Source organism: Rhamphochromis longiceps, linkage group LG17, assembly GCF_057381845.1.
Source record: "Rhamphochromis longiceps isolate RC_006_pf linkage group LG17, R_longiceps_female_GT1.1, whole genome shotgun sequence".
NCBI classification, from domain to species: Eukaryota; Metazoa; Chordata; class Actinopteri; order Cichliformes; family Cichlidae; genus Rhamphochromis; species Rhamphochromis longiceps.
The window spans coordinates 31,383,605-31,409,130 of record NC_140573.1 but is presented as its reverse complement, the minus strand read 5'-3'; the positions used below and the strand labels follow the sequence as shown (position 1 = coordinate 31,409,130).

General features: G+C 39.6%; 1 protein-coding gene across 1 annotated transcript in view; it reads left to right on the top strand.

Moving 5' to 3' along the window:
- The window catches only part of exoc4 (exocyst complex component 4), a 165,236-nt gene that overhangs the window by 48,014 nt on the left and 91,696 nt on the right, over positions 1 to 25,526 (top strand). The window contains exon 11 of the mRNA XM_085386021.1: positions 9,143 to 9,239. Coding sequence (XP_085242147.1) covers positions 9,143 to 9,239 — 97 coding nt within the window. The remainder of the gene's footprint in view (positions 1 to 9,142; positions 9,240 to 25,526) is intronic.

Here is a 25,526-nt window from a genome sequence, read left to right as displayed (position 1 = left end):
TGGACATTTGCAAAGTGAAAGCAAAAAACAAGCGCAAATTCAAACGCGATTTCAATATGTCACATATTGACAGTGGCTCACCGATGCCAATGACATAATTACCCAGCTACATTTCCGAAAGAATGAAAAAGCACATACACATATTTTTTTCTTCCTACAATAGCCTGACGGGCAGGGCAGAGATAGATTTTGGTAGCCCGAGTGGAAAAATCGCTAGCCCCGGGACGTCGGGCTAGCGATTTTGCAAGCCCTGTGTTACAGGCATGGCCCTTTAAGGATGAAGCCTGATGGGAAATGTATTCGGGATGTGTGTAGCGGGACTGCCTGGTGTGTGTGTGAAGAGAGAGAGCGGAGAAGGGGAAAAAGTAACGGTTAGCTACAGAAGAGACGAAAAGAAAATAAATAAAAGGAATATAATAACTCCCTCGACAGCCAGAGTTGTGTCGGCGATGCTCGCTGTGAGTAAACTGTTTCAGCCCACTGTACGCGGTGTGCGTGCCTTAGAGAAGAAATAAAGTTTGGTGAAGCAGTTTCCTACGCCTCCTTCGATCTTTTTGCTAGCGGAGTTGACCTGTATAGTTAGCTGTTGCCGGCTACGAGTCAGTTACAGAACCTTCAAGTAACTGCCAGAGGTTTCCTTACTACGGTTCGGGGCCGCGGAAACACCTGTATCTGATTGAGGAATCACTCGTCTTTGGAAAAGAGAGTTTATTACAGAGAAATGGCTCTTTCCAAAATAAAAGCTATACTATACGCTTCTTCTGGGCTATATTCTCAGCAGCATATTGTAGCGGGTCAGGGCTGTTCGGGGTTCTGTTTGTACAGTTATGTTTTGTTTATGTTGCCATGTTGCCATAGTGACGGGTGACGCCCTCTCGCTGCGACGGTGTGTCCTTCCGGGGTCAGAGGGCGCCCTGTGTGTTGTTGTTGTTGTTGCTGTGCGGTTGCCGCGCTGAGCAGTTAGCTAGCGGCAGTGTTCTTCTGCAGATGTCAATAAACGGCTGTGCTCCCTGGCTAGCTCACGGGAAGCAAGACCAAACGACACCTCCGTCTCCTCGTTGTCTGAGCTCGCCACATTGGTGTCAGAAGTGGGATGATGGTGGCACCCCATGTTCTGACCCGAGTGACTTTTCCCCCGCCGGTCGTGACCGGCCGGTGCGCCAAAAGAAGGCACCTGGACATTTGCAGGACTTTGTGTGGGGTAATGGGGTCGTCGGGGACGACTGACCCCTTAGGTGGGGGCTATGTAGCGGGTCAGGGCTGTTCGGGGTTCTGTTTGTACAGTTATGTTTTGTTTATGTTGCCATAGTGACGGGTGACGCCTTCTCGCTGCGACGGTGTGTCCTTCCGGGGTCAGAGGGCGCTCTGTGTGTTGTTGCTACAACTTGAAGTTGTAGGTTTGAAACCATTTTGAATGCATGCATAGTTGTATCTGTTGTGAATATGGTGCCTGAACCACAAAAACTTATGCAGGTTTAGTATCAGGCTCAAAAAGGCTATGGAGGTTTCATGGTGTTTTGCAAAGAATGATGCATGATGTGCATTTTAACAAAAGAATAGAAAACGAAAACCTAAAATATGTAACCAGTGTTTCACTTAATCTATTTATAGCCAGGTTTTTGCAACACTACTACCATGAATTGGCAGATCAGTGACATTGGTAAAGTTTGAAAGACAGACAACATACATTGTAAACATCTCCTTCTAGAGTGAATTTTTGTTTTACTTCAACTGACAGATGTGAATTAATTAAAATCAAGACCAAGGAGAGACACTGTATGCCACAGTGACACTTTTAATAATTAATCCTGCTCAATTTACACCTGAATTTATTTATACTATAATTTATTGATTCTCAGCTGTAGGGTGGATTTGGATGCCTGGTTGGTGAAGCAGCAGATACCATCCCATCAAATTAATTTTAATAATAGAAAACTCTCATTAAGACCCAATCAGACATGAAGACAGTCTGAGTGGAATGGGATGCCCGGAATTGACCAGAGAGTCATACATTATTGAAGCGAGAACCAATCTTATTCAAATAGCAGGATTCAGTTTAGTGAATATGCAGCTGCCTGCCAGAGTGATTCCTTTGCAAGCATGTACAAAAATTTAAATATATATGATTTGTACATGGGGTATATTACCTGAATTGATCACTCAAAAAATAATTTTCATAGTACAACAGCGACAGACATGTGAGGCCATTAAGGGGGAAAATTGGATTATTCTGTACATTCCTTCCTATTTGCACAATTTAGACTGCAATATGCAGTGCTGGCTAACAGTTCAGATTAGGGACCTCAATCAAAGGAAGAGCACTGCCTCACTTTATTTATGTATAGAACAGCGATTACTATAAACACTGTGCTAAAGTGCAGATATTGAAGAATCCTACTGGTCGAGTTACACCTTTTATGCATTAACAAAATTTAAACAGAAGTGTTAGTTTAATAAATTCAGCTAATTATTTTTAGGTTTGTGAGTCTACATTTTGTGTGTTAAAGGACCGTGTGAGTTGATTATTTCAGCCACCTTGCTTCCCTTTTGCCAGTTTAAATCAGAATCTATCAAGAGCAATTGTAGATATCTTTGATTGTCTTGAGCCGAACATTTGGTAAGAGACACACAAACTGAAATGTGTTCGGCTGTGACCACAGCTGATTCTTTGTTTTGAGGTAAAAACATCAGGCAATGTGTTTTATGTATTTTGTATTTCAAATTGAAATTTGTGGATTGCATTGTAAATGGCTGTTTGGCACAAAAGCACAGTCTTTGTAGATTTCATTTTAAGTTTATACTGTTAAGCTGTGCATCTGTTTCATGCAAAAGTTACCAACATGGGTAAATTTACCATTATCTTAATTATCAAAATATGTGGTAATGCCTTCTGACTTAAAAAAAATCCTTAAATTTCACTTTGGCCTCACTGATGCCACTGACAAAATGAGAATTTAAAAAACTTCATTTTCTATTTAATAGTCAGAACATGACAAGAAGGCCAGTAAGAAAAACAGCAGTCGAAGGTACATTACAAAACGGGGGGGGGGGGGGGGGGGGTCTCAGAGTCTCCCCAAAAAGGAAGGGGGGATTGACTGTCAAACTACATGCTCATTGCCTAAAAGCACCTGACTGACAGGTCCTGAGTTTGGAATATTGTATGGACAAGATTTAAAACTCAACAGGAAAGTGCTAAAGTGACAGACAGCTGTTTTCTTATAGACTTCTTTAAGACTAAAGGTCTTAGCAACCACAGCTATCACCTTCTGGTGCCTTTCATACAAAATGCTGGTTTAAGGTACTTCTGCATTGGCTTAAATTTTTTTAAATTTTTTTCTTTCTTTTAATGGCTGTTCCTGCTTTTTGTCTTCAGTACTGCATTCGTTTTTGGTGCTGGAAGGATTAATCTGAGATTTTGGTCCATATTGAAATAATAGCATCACAGGGTATCAGCAGAACTGTCAGCTGCACATCCAAGATGCAAATCTGATTATTTTCTTCTCAGACAAATGGTGGTCTGGGAAAATCAGTATCTGAAATGCTCAGACCAGTTTGAAGTTCACACCGATTCTTGGTTTGAACTTTAGGAGGACATCCACCTTTTGTAATTGGGAACATTATTGTGACAGAAGGCAATCGAAATATGTAATGTAAAATATGTTTACTTGATAACTTTGCTGTTATTGTATTTTGCAAGTGTGGGTTATGTGTCTAAAAAATATGGAGCCAGTGTTTTAATTTGCAGATACAGATACCCACAAACAGAGTTTTAAGCACCTGAACTAACGACCTTGTTTGCCGCTGTCCCTTTTTTTCCGTGTAGGCACACAAATTTACACTTGTGGACATAAAACTGATTGAAACCACTTGTAAATTAGGGATTATTGCCGTTCCTTGGCCTGTCTGTCTTAGCTTTCCTCATCTCGCCCTCTCCTGAAAACTTGCGGATGCATACAGAAACGTGCTGGTCTCAGGGGACACAGAACTGTGTTAAAGAAGGCATCACACGTTCATTCTTTCCCTGCCTAAATCTGGGCAAGGCTGGAATTCATCACAGGATCTAACCCGTTTCTCATCAAACCCAGGAAAGTGTAGCTAATGCAATTTCACTAAGTCACTGCCTGACTTGATTAGATGTGGGCTGGAGAGTGCATGGTAAGACACCACAGGGGTCTGGATTGTTGTCACTGTGCGAGTGTATTTGAGCATATTGTGTCTATGTAATTTCAGCTGAGCCATTTGTTAGAGGCTATGTGACACTACACGCCTTACAATTGTGTTTGTGTGTTTAAAACATTTGCGCCATATGTATATGCATAACAGTATATTAGTATTTGTCTGTTTGTACTGTCTATAATTTATGGGTTTCCTTTTTGATAGCTTTGTGTCATGTCTGCTTAGGTGTTTGTGTTGCAGACGGAGCAGTGACCCTCTAGGGGGATTTCAGGCAGATTTGGCCACATTAGAATGTGTCACTTCTTCCTTTCCAGTTTTCACTTGCCATCCGACTGAGCACCGTGCCTCCTCCACACGCACTCCTCTCACTAATCTCGGATCAGACCGCACACCGAGGGACACAAATGCTCATAGATATGCGTGCATATACAATCACACAGGGCTTGACAAACAATATAATATTTTTACACATTATATGGGGAGAGAGCTGGCACCAGTTCGGTGGCATCCTGACCTGAAACCGGAGCCACCCTGTCACGTCTAGACAACTCTGAAAAATCCCATGCATATTAATGCCCCCCTATTTAATATTCATCAGTGCTATGCCCTGTTGGCAGCTGGTCCCAGACCCCATGGATCAATGAGGTCTCTTCCTCGCTCCTTTGTCTGACACGGATGCAGATGTTTAGAGCATGAAATTAAATTGGTCACCGTCATTGGGAATACATACGTGGTAGTCTATTCGGTGTGTGTCTGAATTTGTGCGTCTGTGCGCTTGTTTGTGTGTAGCTGCCAGTTAGACAGGAGTCTGCAACATGTCGATGTTATTCATGGGAACTTAACTGTTTGCAAGTTGATGACGAAGAAACAAAAGTTTAGCCAGCTTTTTCCACATTGGTGATCAGTGAGTGAGAGAGAGGAGAGAAAGCAAGATAGAGAATATGATGGAGCAAGGAGGATGAGCAAGAGAGTGCGTTGGCGGCAGCTTTGTTTAGGAGCCTGTAATTGAGTCTTAATTGAATTGGCACCAAAGGACGGATGAATGGATAGAGAGATGGAGACAGACAGAGTTTGAGTGAATTGGACCTCATCTTTGTCTCCACTTAGCAACACGAATGTGGGCTTACCGTGCAGGCAAATTTCATGGCAACAGATCAGGATCAAAAACCCTTGAGTTAAAACTTTTGGATGGAATGAAAGCTTCTCTTGTCATTTTAATGAAACTGCAGAGAGTGTTGTCTCCCATACTTTTCAAATGAAACTTGTTCTATTAGAAATGTATAATAGAGGCCCGTACGGTTAACAATGGGTTGATATGCATTTGAATGCAAGGCTAGGCAGGCTGCACAGGTAATGCGGAACAGGCTTTAACACTATGCGAAGGTGTCTTTGTGTTATAGCGCACAAGCTTTGTGAGGCCATATTCGACATGGAAATGAAACAGAAGAAAACAGCAAAGTGAAGCTTTGTGCTGAACTGAAAATCATTTCAGGACACACTCATGCACACACACACCTAATTCTAAATCCTATCAAAGTAGCTTGGATCACCATCTTGTTTGATTTCTGTCCAGTGTTCTAACTTTTCTTACTCTGTACACTTGACACCAAATCACACCTAATTTCATCTGACCAGAATATGACAGGTGCTGTAAGTGTTTCCCAAGTATTAGTTTACCCACACGGGTTATTAATCCATCACACCTTCATGGTTTGAATATAAAAAAGTTCTTTATTCTTCTTTTGTTGTTGTTGTTGTTGGGGGGTTTTTTTTGCCTGCCCGTTTGGTTTTTTAGCCATCGGAATTATTGTCTGAAGGCCAAGAAGGATGCCCAGATGGATTATCACGGCCTTACCGCATTGGTCCATTTCATTGACCTTTGTTATTATTATTTATTTATTTTATTTTATTTTAAGTTATTACAGATGGTACAGACATGACTGGAGGATAGGAAAGGGAGAGAGAAAGAAAGGGAGGAAAAGAAAAACAGAGGAAGGGGGACACTGAGAGAAGAAACAAAAATAAAAAATAAAAAAAATAAAAAATCCGCTGGATGACCTGTTGAGAGAGAACATAAAAAAGAAAACAAGCAAAAAGAGAGCAACACAATAAACACGACACCACAGCATAGATAACTGTAACTAACAGTAAATATTAAATATTGAATGTTATTGTGTAGTACGGAAGACCAACACTGCACAATGTGCTTTGAGGCAGCAGCCAAGAAAGATATAGTTTATGTCTGTGAGCACCCGTGTGTACACCTGTGTGCACACCTGTATGTGTGAGCACGCTTGTGCTCCACGCTTGCTCCATGTAATGATCTGCTAGAGGGTGTGGGGAGCCTTAGCCCCGTCCCCCAGGGCATGAAGCAGGCATGGAGGAGATCCCGGCCCCAGACATCCAGAGGCTCCCAGAGCACGAGAGCCCAAAGAGGACCATGAGGGGCCACATAAGCAGGGGCCACGCAACAGCCATGGCACAGAAGCGCAGAAAAAATTATTTGTTCTATTGCCTACACGTATTTTCCCCATATACTGGATTAAAAAAATCTCTGTAATATTACTTTATGAAGACAGGAATGCTGCTACCATGTTGCTGTCCTCCTCTGTTATAATTATCCAATCACAATTTAAATGCAAGCAGCATATCAGCCTATGCAAACATTTGTACCAACACGCGCACATACAATCCATTTGCACTGCAGTTTGCCATATTGACAACTAGTTGCAATTTCATCTATCAATTATATTGATTACTTCAGGATGAGTGGAGGTAATGAGCTTCAGTTCTGCTTCTCCCCTGTGATCTCCCCTTTCCCCCCATCTGCTGGAGTCCCCTGTCCCCTCCACCAAGATTTTACATGGCAATGATTTTCTGATTAACCCTGTTAGCTGTGGGGCTCACCCACGCAGTGACACAGGGCATGAAGGGGTGTGAGCATGTGGGATGCATTTATATTTGTCTTGTCATGTTGATATATTGATGTGTGTATGGAGTGCCACATGAATGAGTCCTCACACGGGGAAATTAGCATGTTAGCTCGGATTTTTGAACTTCCAGTTCCCTCCTTGAGGTCAGTAAGTCAGTGGTACTTTTTGAGTAGGTTTTTTTTTTGGTTCTCAAGATATAGTTTTTGGTTAACATAGGTTTTAAACATTTTCTCTGTTTGCTCACATACTCACATTTTGCTAACATGTGGCTAACAGAGATATTCAGTGTCATTATTCCAAACACAAGGTTAGTGAAGGTGACTTTTTAATAATGCAACTAAATCGTAAAATTAGTGTTTTACTTCATTTATGCTTCAAATGAGAGTAAGGAGACATTGGTTTGTGAAGATTCCTTCTCTTCCGTTTGAGAGCTGAGTGTTTAAACATCTGTCCTCTTTGTACTGCTGACTGTTTATTCTCATCTTAGTTGCTCATCGGTATTTCTTGGCCACTAATTTTCTGCTATTATATGACTATGTGTAAATCCGTTTACAGAAAGAACAAGAAGCACTTTGAGAGTGCACACCTCCACGAAGGCAGCTCACTCTCTAGGCATTAATTACTTATAAGGAAATAGTAATTTCTTTATATATATTTATTTTGTTTTCTTTGTTCTTTTAAAATGTACTTTAAGACGTTTGGAGTGCAGTAAAAACCAAATAAAGGTAACATATGTTTACTTTGATTACTCAAACATTATGTAGGAGTAGGTAATGGATAATAGGTATTTTTAAATAACTGAACATGAATAACTTCAGCTTGTTGTATAATATTATATTAAATATTTCAAACAAGGCAGCCCATTTGTTTTCTCTTGATTGTATTTTCTTTACAGGTGTGACTTATTTTTTTGGGTCATCTGTTAAGAAAGGCTGATGTGAAATATAAAAGTGAGATGAGACGTTGACCTTGAAGACCTTTGTCTACACCCTGACAAAGTTTTACTGGAATTCATTCAAAACTTTTTGTGCTCATGTTTACAGACAGAATGACGCACGCACACAAATGCAACCAAAAACATGACCACCTTAGTGGAGGTAAATGGGTGATTAAGCATTTCTAAATGTAAAAAAACAAATAGAAAAAGGTGGAACAATGTACTAATTTCATTGAAATAACAGAGTTACAGTTCACTGTTAGTTTTAGAGCAGGAATTCCCGAGTTGGTAGACTATGGGCACTATTCTAACTGCAAATAGACTATCCCAGTGACTCTGTGGTCATCTCCTGGCACTCTTGTAGGTGTAGCAGTACAATACAATTTAATACAACACAATACAGCACAATATAAATATTGCAATATAAAGTAGAAGGTGTGGTGATGTGTGCCAGTCTTGGATCACGGCTGCATCACGGTGTCAGTCAAAGATAGTTATTTTGTCCATTTTTACCTTGTGCTAAAAGTGATCACATCAAACTGGAAAATGCCAACAGCTTTTTCACCATGTAACATTTCAAGGGTAAAATATGAAGGTTTTCAGACAAAATTATAGAGAATGTCAGAAAAACTGAAATGTACAGACAAACATACCAGAGAAATCTGATGTGCAGTTAATCGAGTGTGATTTTTTTTTTTCTGTAGCAGTCTGGTGTCTTTTGCACATGACTTCATAAAGGTGCACATATCAAATGTCCATTGTGGCAGTCTGTTTTAATGCAGAATGTCACATTTCAGAGGATTCACACTTGCAGTATATTCAAATATCTTTCCTACAATCTATTCTTGGAGAAAAATATAAGACAAAGTTTACTATAAAATAATACCTCCTTTCTAATCTTGAAGCGCTCTCCTCTATAGTGCTAGGTAATGCTAAGTGAACTCCAGGAAAGCAAAATGGATTTGTGACTTGCGTTGATGCAAAAATACTCTTTGAATTCTCTACCTCTTTTATGTGTGTGTATATGTAACACTGGCAACCACTACGCACATATGCCTGTTTTGTTATTTCTATAACTGTGTTTCTTGTATTGTAGGTGGCGCTGATGACAACCTGATTGAAGGAGGAGAAATGAAGTTTGTGTGTAAGCCAGGTGCGAGGAACATCACTGTAATCTTCCAGCCTCTTCTCAGGTAAAGCAGGTTTTTATATACTATTATATATATTATATACTATACTATATATTGAACAACCACCTAAAAATACACGTGAATGTGGTTTCAGCATGTGTTTTTGGTTCATCTGGAATGCACTGACTCAGAAATGCAAAACAGCAGGGTGTATAGTGCACATGATCTGCTCTGAGACTTTAAAGAGTAAAAATAGGTTTTGATGACACACACCAGGTTACGGTGCATGGGTAACGATTCTTTGGTGTACTGGTGTTACAGTGTCTGTACTGCAGTGGCACTAATGCGTTTATGGCATGGCAAAATTTTTATAATTAACCCTTTAGAGCCGATCGGAGCGGGCACGCTCTGTTTTGCGTAACTATTTTTAAATCCCGGTAGCACTGCAACCACGTAAGCTAGCGCAAAAATTTTTTTTGTATATGAAACCGGAGGAGTTGTACTTACATCAGCTTGTCCTAGGTCACGGTTTCCTTCCACATAAAGCTTTGCAAAAACTGCATAAAAAGCGCTTGCAGGAACAAAAACATAATATTCCAGAAACACGCTTTGCCGATCCGATCAGCTGTTCATAACACTTCCTACGTTGGAATAGACGTCAGCGCGAACTTTTGAATTTCCGCCATTACCTGCCCGAAACCGGAAGTGACGTCATTTTCGCGGAAATGTAGTCTTTTTTACCATCAGGGCCTCAGGGCCTTTTTAAAAGTTATCTTTGACTTTATGACTTTCTGTGTCGTTTCTGGGATGCTTAGGACTCAAATTGCACTGCTGGAAATAGTTTATTTTGATGCATATGCTGCTTTTTTGCAAATTTGCATTATAATATTTATTTTCGTTTTTCCTGCAGTGTATAAAAATTGGTGTATTTCAAAAATAAAAGTATGAAGACACTCAAAATAAATTTCCTGTGGTGGGAAACTATTTTGTGCAACTTTTTTGTATTTACAGTTTTGAGGGATAAGCCTCTTAAATTTCTCTAATTAGAAATATATGTTAAAAAAACAAAAACGATTTTCAATTTTTTTGTAGTTTATTGCACTTTTTTGCAATTTATGTAATTATTATGCACTTAATGAATACATATTACTAAAATCTGGGCTATAATGGTTGTATTGATGTATAGCAACTTGAAATGCTCCCAAAAATGGCTCCACAGCATGTAAAAATATAATATAAGCTCTGGCGGACTTGGTTCTATGGTAGGTCTTAAAGGGTTAATATTAAAGTACATTCCTAGTATGGCTAAAAGCAACACAGCTCTGCTTGTGGCAGACATCCTCATACACTAAAATTGTGACTTCCAGCACTATATAACTTAATTGGATCAGAATAAAATAAAGGTAACCAACACCAAATCTGCTGTCTTTACTGGAATATTTTGGGCAAGATTCCATTAACTTTACAACATGTATGTGTTTAAAAGCCCTCTTGTGTCATACTGGTCTGTCAGAAACTGATAGCCTGGCTACTCAAGACATATGAACCCTTGGATATGACTCAATACCAGTAAAATGTAAAGCTAATTATATTATACAGCCTCTTAGTGACTATCTATTGATTTCAACCTTGTTAATGTTTAGTGGGATATCGTAAATCAAAAATGATGTAATATTTTGTACCTTCAGTTTGTTGATACCATCCAGGAATTAGGATTGTCTGCCACCCTGGCTTTTATTTGCCATTAAATTTGACTATTCTGAGGGGCTGTGTTTTTGGTAATGTTTCATATGTCTGGTAGTTTCCCATACTGTGCTGTGGTCCCATTGGAGTAGAGTAAATCTAATAGTGAAAGAGTTTAATTGAATTGGCCTTCATGCAGTGACACATAACCTTCTAGGATCCATTAAACAGAGATGTTTCCTGTTCTTACATTTCGGTAAGTTTTATGTACATCTCTAAAGCGTCACACATTTCTGACACATGTTAAGAAGTGGATACAAAAAAGCAAACTTTTTTTTTCTGAATCTATTAAAAAAGCCTAAGATGTTTATGTTGATATTTTAGTCAAATATGCTGGAAGCCAAATTACTATATACTATTCCTATTCCTGCTCTATACTATAACCACAAAATGTGGTACTAATTAACAGTTTCAGTCACATTACATGAGCCCATTAAGGTAGTCAAGCTAGATTGCAGTTCATTCATTGTTATCATACTTCTTGCTTGACTGATTGATGCTATTGAAAGTAGCTCCTTTCACTCGAGAGAGCAAAAAGATGTGGCAGTGCGTGCGTGTTTGTATGTATGCCTTAATGCTTTTCTTTCCAGGTTGTTTCCTGTATGTTTTTGTCCCTTTACTGTTGTTTTGGCCTTGAAATTTTCTCTCTCTGTCCCTTACTTCCACACTTATCTTTCTCTGACACGTACACACACCCACACCGACTTTCAGTCCCTGTTCACTTTAGGTCTGGCCAAGCTTTTGTCTGAACAAATGACCAAAAATAAAACGGTGACTAGCTCTCTGCCTACCTCTCCCATGTTGTCTGTAATGGTTCATATCAATCAAACCAAACTGCCTTGAACACAGGGCTCTCTCTTCTCTCCCTCCCTCCCCTCAACCTGGCCTCTCTAGACTTCTAGTGCCAATGGAGCGCTTTTGCTTGCAGATGGTTTTCTAATGGCAAAGCTCTGGCACTCCGCTGATGGATCACTACACCTCCTGCAGCCAGCCATGCAACTCGTGGCAGCTTTAATGGTAAAAGCAGTTGGGGGTTTGGAGCACAGGAAATCAGTGGCAGTGCGTGGGAGATGAGACATCAGGGTCTTAATGTTTGATTGCAAATGGTTTTTCTGTGTTGGGATATATTTTGTTTTCACCCCTTAAATCAAGTTAAGCACTCTACTTTATAATGTTTCTGTGTGTTTGTTTTTCAAATCTTAAATCTTAGTTTCCAAGAACCATCAAATTTGCAAATTTTACAGTTTGAAAGTTTTCATAAGATGAGTTTTGTAATTAGAAATTAAGATGAGTAAACTAAGAGTTGACGTGGCCTGTTTAAGGCAAGTTTGGTATACATTAGTTTGTTTGTTTTTTTTAAAGCAAAATAACACAATACTTGTCTGTGTTGACTTCTCATCCAGGTGTGCATGTGGTTGGTGAGAAATATACTATCCATACTATGTCCATAATCCCATTTAGGGATTTAATGGGAAGTTCTCTGTGAAAATGGAGTTTCAGCACCATTCCCATCCTATCAAGTTGTTTTAAAAGCCAAGTGAGAGCTTTGTCTGTGATAGATGTATGTCAAGTGCAGTTCATGACCGGATTCCACTTAGTGTTGCATTTTGCAGAGTTAGTTTTAGTCTCAATATCTAGTAACAGCCTGAGCAAAACTAAGCAAGATTGCATATCTAAATTTTAGAAGGTCTAAGAGTCCCATAGCTACCACAACTTAATTCTGGCTCATGCCAAAGAAAGGGTAGAATTTAAACAGAAGGGAACTTGTGTGGACTTTTCTAATTTACCTAGTGCTAATATTTGCACTGTCTAAAATAATATTGCCCCAAAGTGTACAGTATGCCTTTCTAAAGCATTTTAATATAAATATACAGAATGTGAGGTTCTTCTTCTCTTATTGTGACAAAGATTCAATTAATATTATTTCCATAGATGGATAGATAAAATCTCAGGTCGGTAGTACCTCATGTGTAGATATAGTTTTATGCTTGGGTCTGTCTGAGTGCTTTGCATTTATTCAGTTTTTCGCTACCAGCAAGTAGGTATACTTGCTGAACTGTTTTTTTTTTTGGGCACACCCGTTCAACTGCTAATTAAAACAAATATCTAAAAAAACAAATATATGGCAGCGACATGAATTTGCATATGTAGGCATGTTCAAGATGACCCATTGAAGTTCAAACTGAGCATCAGAATGGGTAGGATGTTTGATTTACTTAAATATGGTGTCGTTGTTGGCGCCAGGCTAGCTGATCTGGGTATTTTTTTTATACTGTTGACCTACTGTGATTTTGACCCCTTAAGGGTCAAAAATAAAAGAGTGAAAATATTCTGTTCTCTGGGAAAAATGCCTTGTTAATGCCAGAGGTGAGAGGACAATGGCCACACTGCTTGACGATGATAGGAAGGTAACAACAACTCAAATAACCACTTATTACAACCTAGGTATTGAAGGGACGTATGTTACAGCAGGAAGAAGACCACACAAGGTGCCACTCCTGTTAGCTGAGAACAGGAAACTGAGATTACAGTTCACATGGGCTCGCCAAAATTTGACCATAAAAGACTGGAACCATTTCTGATGCCACTTATAATGGTAGAGAGAGAATTTGGTGGAAACGACTTGAAAGCATGGATCCACCTTGTTTGTATCAACAGTTCAGGCTCCTGCTGGTGTAATGATGTGGGGGATATGTTTTTTTGCTCACTCTGGTCCCCTTAGTACCAACTCAGCATTGTTTAAGCGCACCAGTCTACCTGAATATTGTCCTCCACAGTGTAGCCATCTTCTGATAGCTGCTTCCAGCTGGATAACTCACCACATCACAAAACTCAGCTCATCCCTAACTGGTTTCTTGAAGATGACAATGAGTTGACTGTACTTAGATGGCCTCCACAATCAGCATATCTTAGTATATTAAAGAACCTTTGAGATGTGGTGAAATGTTAATAGCTCTGTGTTGCTGTCCTGTCTATATGAACCAAAATAAATATTTTCAGTTCTTTGTTAAATCTATGCCACAAAGAATGCAGGTCTGACTGTAATAAGGGGGTCCAACTCAATACTAACAAGGTATACCAAACAAGGTGACCAGTAAGTGTAGATTTTTTTGAATAAAATATTTTTTGTTTTGACAAGGCAAAAGACTGACAAAGCAGTGTATGCCCGTTTTGTGTGGTTTAGTATTTGAATGCATTTTTTGCTAAAGAGGTCTGTTTGAGCTTAAGTCTGTCAAAACATCACTCCTCTTTTGAATATTCCTCTGTCTGTTGTACAGTTCAACAGGACAAGGGCTTATAGTCAGTGAATGAATAAGATTGGTTCTGCCCTTGGAACTCTGGCAATGTACCCCGATGTCAGAGCGGAGAGTGCAAGTCATTAAAGATGCACACACAAATATGGGGCATAAGGGAGTGTTTGTACATGTAGCAGCCAATTTAGTTTGACTTCTGGGGTCTCTTGCTGACATTTGGGTGGTATTTACACCCCTTGGTCCGGACTAGGCTGGCATTTTGAAAAGCCTCAGCAACCCCTTGATCTCTCCCTGTTAAACATGCACACGATGACCACGCTTTTACAAGCCTCGACATGGTGTGCTATGTTTCAGTCTGCATGACTACCTGTAATTTGTTCAATATGTACAAGGTTGTTTAAACAAGTTTTCACTGAGAGGTGACTATTTGACTTGAGCATTCATGTTATTTCTGGAGCATCTACCTGATACTGTATTCTACACATTTTATTATGAAATAACTGTTAAAACTTGTGCCTGAAAAATCTGATAAAGGCAGAGACTTTCATGATTTGTCATGTAATCCATTTGTACTGACCCATCGCCTTAAGCAGGCTATGGTTACGTGAAGATAAATGGTCCATTTGGAGAGCAAAAGAGGAAAAGCATTTGCCCAAACACATTGTCAGATGACAATTTTTATTAGCTTTTTAAATGTTTTCATACAGTGACTAGCTTTCAGGCTACTGGAAGCACTGAAAAAGTGGCTGGGGTCTCTAGTGGCTTAATGATCAGACAATTGCTGATGGGTTCTGAAATCAGTTGATCAAAGTTAAATCGAGAAACATTTCCACAAAGCCCTCTGGACAGTTTAACAATTCCTTCATGTTTGTGGTAGAAAACTTTTTCATAATTTACATGATGATAACTAAAAGCATGAAAAGCAGACAGAACTGAAGAAACAATAACATCAGCTTGATTGCTGAAGGGCTTAATGTAATGGACGTATGCATTGCTAATTTCCTTTATAAGTGAGTTTTTCATTAAATCTTGCTGCTTTGTCATTACTAGCTCAAGCTCGAAATAGATTTTTAGCCGGGGCTATAGAATTACCTTTGGGGGTTTCAACTGAACGATTAAGTTATCTTCCAAAATGGTTTGTCGCATTAAGGATTTGACTTACAGCCTCTTTGTGTTTGACTGCATGGGCCTTTACTTGGTGTGCTATTTGCTATTTTGTGGTTCCAGAACCAAAACATAAAGAAACCTAAAATCATCCTCCCCGCTCTTCTAATAATGTCATACTGGTAGGCGTACAAGATTGACCACTGCTGTTGAACACAGAGTTCACTGTGTGAGCACACTACATCAGCTCATTAAAAGTACTTTTAATTGTTGAGGTCTGTTCAGAGTTCTACTGTAAGTGTCCTCAGTTGGGTGAGAAAGTGCGAGCTAGAGAAAAGAGTCAAAAGGTTGGAGATTGACAGAGAGTGCTTGGGGGGAGCAGAAAGGAAAGGACAATGGAAGAAGCGGTGAAAGGAATGTAGAGCGGATAGAGAGCGAGATGACAGGAAAAGGACAGAAGGGCCTTGCCTCCCACCGCTGTAGCCTGTGGTGAAAACGACACACACCATGATTCTGCACTAATTTCAGTCTCTCATTAACTACCCTCCTGAGCAGCACACATGGACCAAGACAAATAGAAAGAGCAAGATTTAGAGGTGAAATGGAGTATGTCTGAAGAAGTTTTGGGGGCTTTCTCAAGTGACTTAGGTGAGATAGGCACTGTTGGATGTTCAAGAAAAATATTTTTTTAAGAGTTCGATTTTCTGCATTCTTACTGACAATCTAAAAGAAAGCAGCTCAAAATTAGACTTTGCGGTGGCTTGTTTTTTTAATTATCTGAAGAAAATGTAATATTATTTCAATATTATTAATACCACTAATAGAACCCAACAGATATTGGACTTTTGGGATAGCGATATCTAGTGGTTTAAAAATCTGAAATGATTACTGATTTATTGTTTTTATTTCAGACAGATAAACAAAACGTATTTCCCTAACATTTGTTATATGTGGTTATTTAAGAGTCCTCATTAAGTCTTTTTTTAAATACTTAATTTACAAGAAGACTTGGCTTAATTGTTTACACACTTATCGACTATGCTTGGATCAACTTGTTGCTCTGTTTGTGGCAGGGAGGTTGCAGAGTCCCCCCCTGGAGGTCAGCACTCATAAGATGGTTGAAGGGTGTTTCTCCCATTTCATCTTTACTTTTTATATTTTCACATATTGGCCAATAATGCTGTCAAATGGCTAATATTAACTGATATATTGTTCGGGTTGTAACAACTGAAGAAAGCATGAGTAGCGCACACCAGTCTTAAGACATCATCATAATTTTATAATTTGTTTCTATTTTTATTTTGTTTATTGGACAATTAATCCTCTACAGCATGCCCCAGTGGATAGTTTATCATCCTTTAGTGTTTAAAGAAGACTCTACGGTCATAAGCCAAATTAAATACCAAGGCTTCAAGATGATATCATTGGTGAAGCCACAAAAGTAGAAGGTTGTTATGAATGTTTAGTCATCTCTATTTCAAGCTTGATTATTGCTTAGCCTGTCAGTATAGTGCTACAGTAGGCACTCTTCAAACTCACAACCATTACTGTGGCATTTATAATCTAGGCAGTTTTTAATGATGTTGATCGACTAAGCATTTTAATAGGAACCATAAAAGAGAGCATTCCCACTAAAGACAATGAAACAGTGCATTGAACAGCTTTATAAAAACATATTTGAGCAGCAAGAGTTGTTTGATCAAAAAGTCATTGTTGAGATAATTTTGCGATTGTTTGTTGCTGCCCTTGCGTGACCTATTTCAAACATGCCAATTCCCGCTGCAGCAGACCTGAAAATGGCAAAAATAATTTGCAGTTTGACCCTAACCTTCGTTTAGTTGAACAGTGGCTTCATAATTACTGGCGAAGAATACATTTTCCTTCAACAGTGCTGTCTGTAGTCAACCTCAAAGGGGTGTCTGTACATAGGCTATTAAAATGCAGCATGAATGTCTTGTCTTAAGTCTAACTCACACATACGCATGCTGCTCTGCTTTACCAGCTCTTGCTCTCTTTTCTAATCTTTTCTCACTCGTTCAGGAGGATTTTCTTCAGTAAATAGCTCCCTCTCGCTTTCTAACCCACACCCATTAAAAACTGAGAGCATAGCTGGGAATCAGGGGGAGTGAGGATTTTATACTGGAAAGGTCAGAGACAGATGGAGATAAAGAAAGCAGAGGAAAGAAACTAGCAACAGAGAGAAACAAGCAGATGTGAGGCAAAAAGAGAAAAACGGAAAGAAACAGTGGTGAGAATAAAACGATTTAGGACAGAAGAAGAATAAATGAGATGCAGAGTAATTGAAAAGGCTCTCAGACTGCATGTATGCTGGGTGCCATGTTAGCTTGCTTTGAATTCAAGCTGTGTATGGGCACGTACCCACTAGTCATGCTTCGGCAATATGCGATACATGGGGAGAAAATCAAAAGAGAAGATGGCACGAAACAAGGGTATTGACAGGCAGGGTATTATGAGAGCATATCTCAAAATTGAAACAGTGTTTAAGAAGGAGATTTGGTTACATTTGCTTGATGCTTGAATTCATTAAAAGTCAACGCAGCTGATGTTTACCAAGCTTGTGGTAACTCTGTCTTAGTATGGTTTGTGGGGTGTGTGTTTGCATGTTGTCAAAATACACCTTTTTCACTCTGTCAGCCTTATGAAGTCATCTAGAGTGATATCTGGATGTCACAAAAGCACCGACCACTGTTATCCATGTTGCTTTCAGGAGTGCCCAATCTAAGAAAATATCCATTGTTATCTCTGAAAGGCTAGGTTGGTCATCTGCTGGTTTTCCTGCAAAAGGTCTATGTTAATATGTTAACCAAGTGGGCCACAATGCATCTGAGTGTACAAAACAGAAGCACTTGTTCATGTATTGTCATCATCACAGCAGAAAAGAATAAGCCACATACCTTGCCTTCAAAACATAAACAAATATGTGAAATGATGTGAAAAAGTGTTTGCCCCATTTCTGATTTCCTATTTTTGTATGTTTGTTACACTTAAATATTTCAGGTCATCATAGAAATTTAAGTATTAGACAAAGATAACACAAGAAAACACAAATGCAGTTTCTAAATGCATCTCATTTGGATTCAGGTCAGGACTTTGTCTGGGCCAGTCCAAAGTCTTCAATTTGTTTTTCTTAAGCTATTTAGAGGTGGACTTGCTCGGGTGTTTTGGATCATTGTTCTACTGCAGAACCCAAATGTGTTTCAGCTTGAGGTCACAAACAGATGGACGGACATTTTCCTTCAGGATGTTTTGGTAGACAGCAGAATTCATGGTTCCATTTACCACAGCAGGTCTTCCAGGTCCTGAGGGAGCAAAACAGCCCCAGACCATCACACTACCACAACCATATTTTACTGTTGTTATGATGTTTCTTTTCTGAAATGTTTTGTTACTTTTATGTCAGATGTAACGGGCCTCAAACCTTCCAAAAAGCTGAAATTTTGTCTTGTCAGCCCAGAAAGTATTTTCCCAAGAGTCTTGAGGATCATCAAGACGTTGTCTGGCAAAACTGAGATGAGCCTTTATGTTCTTTTTGGTCAGTGCTTTTTGTCTTGGACCTCTGCCATGCAGCCGTTTTTGCCCAGTCTCTTTCTTATGGTGGAGTCATGAACACTGACCTTACCTGAAGCAAGTGAGGCTTGCAGTTCTTCAGATGTTGTTTTGGGGTCTTTTGGGATCTCCTGGATGTGATGTCGACTCCTGGGAAGCTTCACCACTGTTCCAAGTTTTCTGCATTTGTGTATAAAGGCTCTCACCGTGGTTCACTGGGGTGCCAAAGCCTTAGATATGGCTTTGTAACCCTTTCTAGACAGATAGTTGTCAGTGACTTGGTTCCTCAGGTGTTTCTTTAGATCATGGCATTTGTTTCTTTGTGCAATTTTAGTTTTTTTTTTTTTTTGTCTGTTTCACCTTGTCAGACAGGTTATACTTAAATATTTCTTGATTCAGCAGGTTTGCCAGTAATCAGGCCTGGTTGTTTTTAGTGAAGCTGAACTCAGCGTTCTAAAAAATGTGGTTAATCACAGTCAATCCATCATTTATCAAGAGGGCCAGTTAGTTTTTCACACAGAACCAGGTAGATTTGGATAACTTTTCTCTCTTAATCAGTGAAATTTAAAAAAAAAAATGCATTTTGTATTTATTTGGTTTATCTTTGTCTAATATTAAAATATGTTTGATGATCTGAAACATCTATGTGTGACAAATATGCAAAACACTAAGAAATCAGGAAGGCGGCTTTTTCATGCCACTACATGTATTCGTTTATGGCTTTTTCTTTTTCACTGTGAAGGTGACACATGATCAAGCACTTCTATTGAGTACACTCAGATGCATTGTGATCCAATGTTTTCTTCTGCTTATCCAGTTCACGGAATGTGGGGGGGCTTAGACCCTGTCCCAGCTGTCATTGGGTGGGAGGTTGAAAGCACCAAGGACAGAGCACCAGTCAGTCGCCTAACACAGGCTAACACAGGGAGATAGACTTCCATTCAGGCTCACATTTACACCTATGTCCAATTTAGACTTACCAGTGAACCTAGCAAGCATGTCTTGGGACTGTGGGATTGAGCCAGAGCTCCTGGAGAGAACCCACATAGGCACAGGGAGAACTCTACACAGAAAGGGCCCATCCTAGTGGTGGATTTGAACAGAGAACCTTGCTGTGAGGCTCCAGTGCTGTGAGGCTCCAGTGCTAAGCACTATACCACTCAAATGAACATAAATAAATAAATATATGTTACTTATAGTTTGGAATCAGGAAACACAAGTTGACTTATAGAGTCAAAATCAGCATCTGGGATTGAGTTTCTGTATTCCCATGGCTTTGTTTGGGTTGTTGTTGGCATAATTAGGACTTTTAAGTTATTTCTTTATAATAACCATTGAAGCATATAAATAAAGGTGCAATTTATTAGTATGCCCTTTTGTGGGTCTTTTTTTTTTGCTGATTGTTCTTATTATATCTTGCCATTATTTAATAGATTGCTAAGGCAGCTGGCACTCTTAACTCGACTGTCGCAACAAGCTGTTAGTAAGGTTGCATGCCCATAGCACAGAGGTACACAATAAAAAAGCAGCTTTTTTTAAATTTTAAAACAAAAGTTTTGCTTATGCATTGGTACATTTTCTTTCTTTTTTTTAGTAGCAGTACTACTTTAACTCAATGGTTATGTTTTTTAAATTTGAAAGTTCCAGTTTTGAAATCAAGACGCTGTGTCTCAACACTGAATCTCAGAATTGAATTGCATTAATTAGCACTCAGTCAAAATGTGTCTTAATGAATTTATCTGCTCTTGATTTCAGACTGTATACATTATAGCTAATCTCCCCATGGAGTTCTATATAGTAAAAAATAATGTAAACATGAAACTACAGTTAACCAAATAAAATGACGACTCAATTATGTTTATACATATAAGGAGGGGAATAGGTGGGAAAATTAAACAAATAAAAGCTGGAAGATTTCTCCAGATCACCAAGTCAGTTTGCTATGAATTTGTCAGGTGCTCCTACCTGCCACTATCCGCAGCACTGCTGTGTCTTTATTATTCTCTCTCTTTGATTCTTCCCCTCCTTGGAGCAACACACAAACACACACACAGTTAAAGTCTGTGTTGTAAATAATACTGCTGGTTTTTATCGCTTACTGAAAGTGCAACTTCAGCCACTTTCTAGTCAGGTGCAGAGTTTTCAATCTCCTTGTGTCTTACAAGCTCATGCATGCATGGAGAGGCTCACACTGTGAATGAGACGTACAACCAAACACACACAGACACCAGATATTGTGCAGGAGATTAGATCCATCATTGCGGGGGTCTTTTCTCCGGCTATAGAAGGTGGATAAACTCTTTGATTGTGTTTATCCATCCCATAATGAAATCAGACTTTGTTCCCAGGGCAACCTGTCCAACAGACTCATGTGAAGCTGACAGTCGTCAGCCAGAGCTTAAAGGAGTCTCGTTTGTCTGAACACTCAGCAGTAGACTTCTTAAGAAGTCTGCTTTGAAGGCCCCCGAGGTTTTAGGCCTGTGTGGAGAAAAATAGCGTAATCTGGGAATTGTTGCCTGGTCAGATTAGACGTCGAAATTCTGCCAGACATTTATATATTTATTTTAGACACACTCGGATACACAGACACACACCTAGATAGGCCTTTGAAGCTTGTCCAGATGACCAGGCCATAATCACAGATGTTCACACAGTCATGCCATCCCCTCCTATGTTCTCTCCCCCCATAGTGGCTGATTGTCTCTGATTGGCTGCTTTTGAAAGAGATTAGATTGTATTCTTGGGAGATTTGTGTGTTTGTCAGCCTGTGTATTTTGGTGTATTGTGTTAGCAAACAGTAATTTAATGAAATGAAAGTCTCCATTTTTTTTTGAGTGTACAGTAATTTAATTAAGCCTAATATGCTTCTTCAGACCTGTTGCTTTGAAAGGACAGAAGTGGGAGGACAGAATGCCCTTAATGCTCATCGAATGAATGCCAGAGGGAGCTGCTGCCAAAAGGAGAATTACTGAGCCACAATGAAGAGATGTTTTCACCATGTGCTGCTTTCTGCCACATCCTCCTCTCTTCTCTTTTTCGCCTTTTCTCTCGTCTTCTTTTTTTCTCCTTTTTTTGTCATTTTTTGCTTTCTTCGAGGATATAATCTAGCCAAATAAAGGGAGAAAAATAGCTCTGTACTACGATTTAAAAATTGAAACGTGTTTATAAAGAACTGTATTCAGTTGTTGTTATCTTCTCTTGTCCTCTGAGTAGTGTCAAGGTGAAGACAGATTGCTGGAGATGGGTGATTTACAGATATTATTTTGTTCCTGTTCTCTATGCTGTTTCTTCTGTTTTTTTTCCCTCTTTGAATTCAGCCTCAGTTGTCTGTCTTTCCTCTTTCCGTCGTTCTATCCCTTGACAACATGAGCTGCCATTCTGTGTTACTGTCACATGAGCGAGTGCCAGCCCCCACATCACAGCAGCCTTTGATTGGCTAGGCCTTTCCAGGTCGGTGAGCTGCTGCCTGATAATAACCTTGTTTGATTGCTGGAGCAGAGATGTAATTGATTGATCTGCTCACCCTGTCTGGGGCTAGGCTTCTGAAGTAGCCCTGTGTGTGCGCGCGTGTGTGTGTGTGTGTGTGTGTGTGTGTGTGTGTGTGTGTGTGTGTGTGTGTGTGTGCGTGTGTACTGAAGTGGGGGGTAGGTTGATTGTTGAACGGAGCTATAGATAAGCATACATGTGCACACATACCTAGACTCACTACACAGATCACACACAGATACATTTACTGAGAAAAACCAACTGTTACTGTAGATATAGCATACACCGAGGACCAAAGGTATGAAAATGAGGAGGATTGTCGAGGGAGTTTGTTTTTTAACTCTTCCCAACACATCTGCCCCGTGTACCAGTCTACACAAACCCTAGCAACCAATCAACAAGTCATTAAACCTCATTAAAATTCTCCAACTCCCTCTGAAAGGATCGTTTGCGATTTCCTAATTGGTGGTTACATAAGTTGGTCCATCTTTCTGGATAGTTAATTATTCTCAAAGATAGATGGTCTCAACTCAGTACTGCATCTAATCCAACAGTAGCTAAACACACTGCGGGCATTTCAAAGAGACAATCTTTCACAGCTAATAATCAGTGTTGGACAATGTTTGTACTTGTGTGAGTAAAATCAAGTTCTGCAGCCTAACAAAAGCTGTGCTTTGTGTTTTTGCGTGGCTTTGTGTTTTCGTCGTCCTTGTAGATATTTGCTTGGTTTAATTTATTAGTTGGACAATCCACATAACGGCCAAAATTAGCCAGTTGTTGGACACAGTTCATTAGCTCCTCATTGTATTTGATTTGCAAACTGTATAAATCTAATTTTGCTTCTCAGTATCATAATCCTAATATTAATATATTTCAAATTGTGAAATATGAAATTATGTATTTCCTAAGCTGTAAGAGACAGACATTTTTTAAAAGAGGGTGAATATCTCTCCCCTTTTGTCCGTAAACCCCTTCAGTGATGGTTTGATTCCCAAACAGTCATACTGGAGTCATGGTGTGCTCATTGAGTGTTCAACCAGTGGAAAAGTCAAACTGGCAGAATGATTGAGTTTGTATCTCCTCCTCTTGCCTCTTCCTGCTTCTCCTCTCCTCTGCTTGCACAAGGTTATTAGGACACCAGGGTTAAGAACTTAATAGACACTGGTGCTATTTCCTCAGATGACTTTAAATATTTCCCTAGGAAAATTATTTTACATGTTAATGCTTTTAAAAGTTGTGCAAACTGTCTTTAGTACACACTTTTCTCCGTCAGCTCTTCTTCTTGTCAGTGAGTGGAACATGCAAAGTCAAAGAATAGGAACACTTTATTGGTGAGATGTAACAACACTGAACAAGCTTTCCTCCAGGGTTGATGAGCAGTAAAAGTACCCTCTCTGTCTGTGTGTGGTCATTTTGGGTACATTCATTCATCCACCCAAAATAGAACCTACATCAATAACAATAAAAGTTTGAGCCATTTTTTGAACCAGAATAGCACAGAGCAGAGAAGATGGGAATGAGTAACACAAGGGAGGTGGGGTGGAAAGGGAAAAAGGCAAAAATCCATTATGTTTGATGTTGGTGTCTCACCCTGGCAGCAAATGCTGGTGGAAAAACCCTGTGAAATGACATTAAGGGTGTCTTGTAATGTGATTTCAGCTATGTGTGAATATGAGATTTCTAATGGATCTGAGCACATTAGAGCAGTCTTTATCTGTAGTATTTATTCCCCTCTGGTTTAAAATGCAATTTACTAAGTAAGACATTTCACTCTTCTCAGGCTCACCAGCTTTCTGGGTAGAAGGGTTGGGGGGATGGAGGGGTTATATTGATCTTCTTTTCTGTGGCGAGTGCTCCATAAAGCATTGCTTTTGTGACAAATTGGTAAATTATGAGAAAGTCAGTTTCCTTATTTAATATGTGCAAAAGTATGCAAAGACGAATTGTCTCATCATGAGGAATATTCTGTGTTTGCATATTTTAATTTCTTCATCTATAATTCTCGTACATGATATGGGTTTTTGGAGGCGGGTGGTGAATAGTTATAAGAAAAATGGATGCACTGACTACTTTAAAATGCACTGTGAAATTCATCTAAGTCACAGTTACAGGCAAACACAGTCCTGCTATATTAATAACACTCAATAGTTGTACTTAACATGTCTTCTGAACACACTTAGTTGTCTTTCTCACCATGTCAGATCACAACAACTTTTATAAGACCTTAAAAACAAGCATTTTACAAAGAGCTGAAAGGAACTTCAACAGCAGTTCTAAAGACCTGGGTGTTCATCATTCCACAATAAGAGAAATAGTATGAAATTTTGCTACTCTCTTAAGGAGTGAGCGTCCTGGAAATATCACACAAAAAAAGTTTGCAAAAGGCCACCTGAATGTTGTCTTGGGGCAATATTCTGTGAACAAGTGACAAAAATTGAACATTTTGGGGAATGTTCAAAATTGTTACTATTTTTTTCAGACAGAACAAGGCAATGCACACCAACAAAATTACTGATAACTGTGAAGCAGAGTGGAAGGAGCAGTTGGGTTTGGAGCTGCTTTCCTATCTTATTCTAAAGAGCTTGGAAAGAAAAGCATCTGGACTTCTTTAAGTTGCTTGAAGACGTTTCACCTCTCATCCGGGAAGCTTCTTCAGTTCTAAGGTCAAATGGAGGAGAAGTCTTAGGGGAGTGTCCCCGTGGGTGGTCATGAACCCCCTATAGGGCTTTGGAGTTGACGTCACGCCGCAATGTATTGTGGGAGCGCGGCGCCATTTCCCGGGTCCACAAATCAAAACAAACACACTGTGTTGGAACGACGACGACAAGAAACATGCTTAAAAGCAGCTCAAAAGAAAACGGACGGTATAGAGACCCATTGCGTCCAGAGGCGAAGCAGCGGTACTTGAAAAAAATGGAGTGCATCGCAAATGTGGGCCCATATGAAATACGGCAGTGGAGTAAAGACCCAGACGACTTACCGCCACTGTCCTACCCCCGATATCTTCACGTATCTTGTTAACCCTTACCCTAACGTTCGGATTTCAGAGTGCCCCATGTGTAACGTTGGTACCCAGTCTGGATTTGCTTGATCCATTTCATAGGCAGGCTTCCCTACAGTTGTGCGAAAGAATTAGTGAATCGTTACATAGCACGTATGTCTGCACAGTCACTCAATTCTATGTTTGTTTGCAATT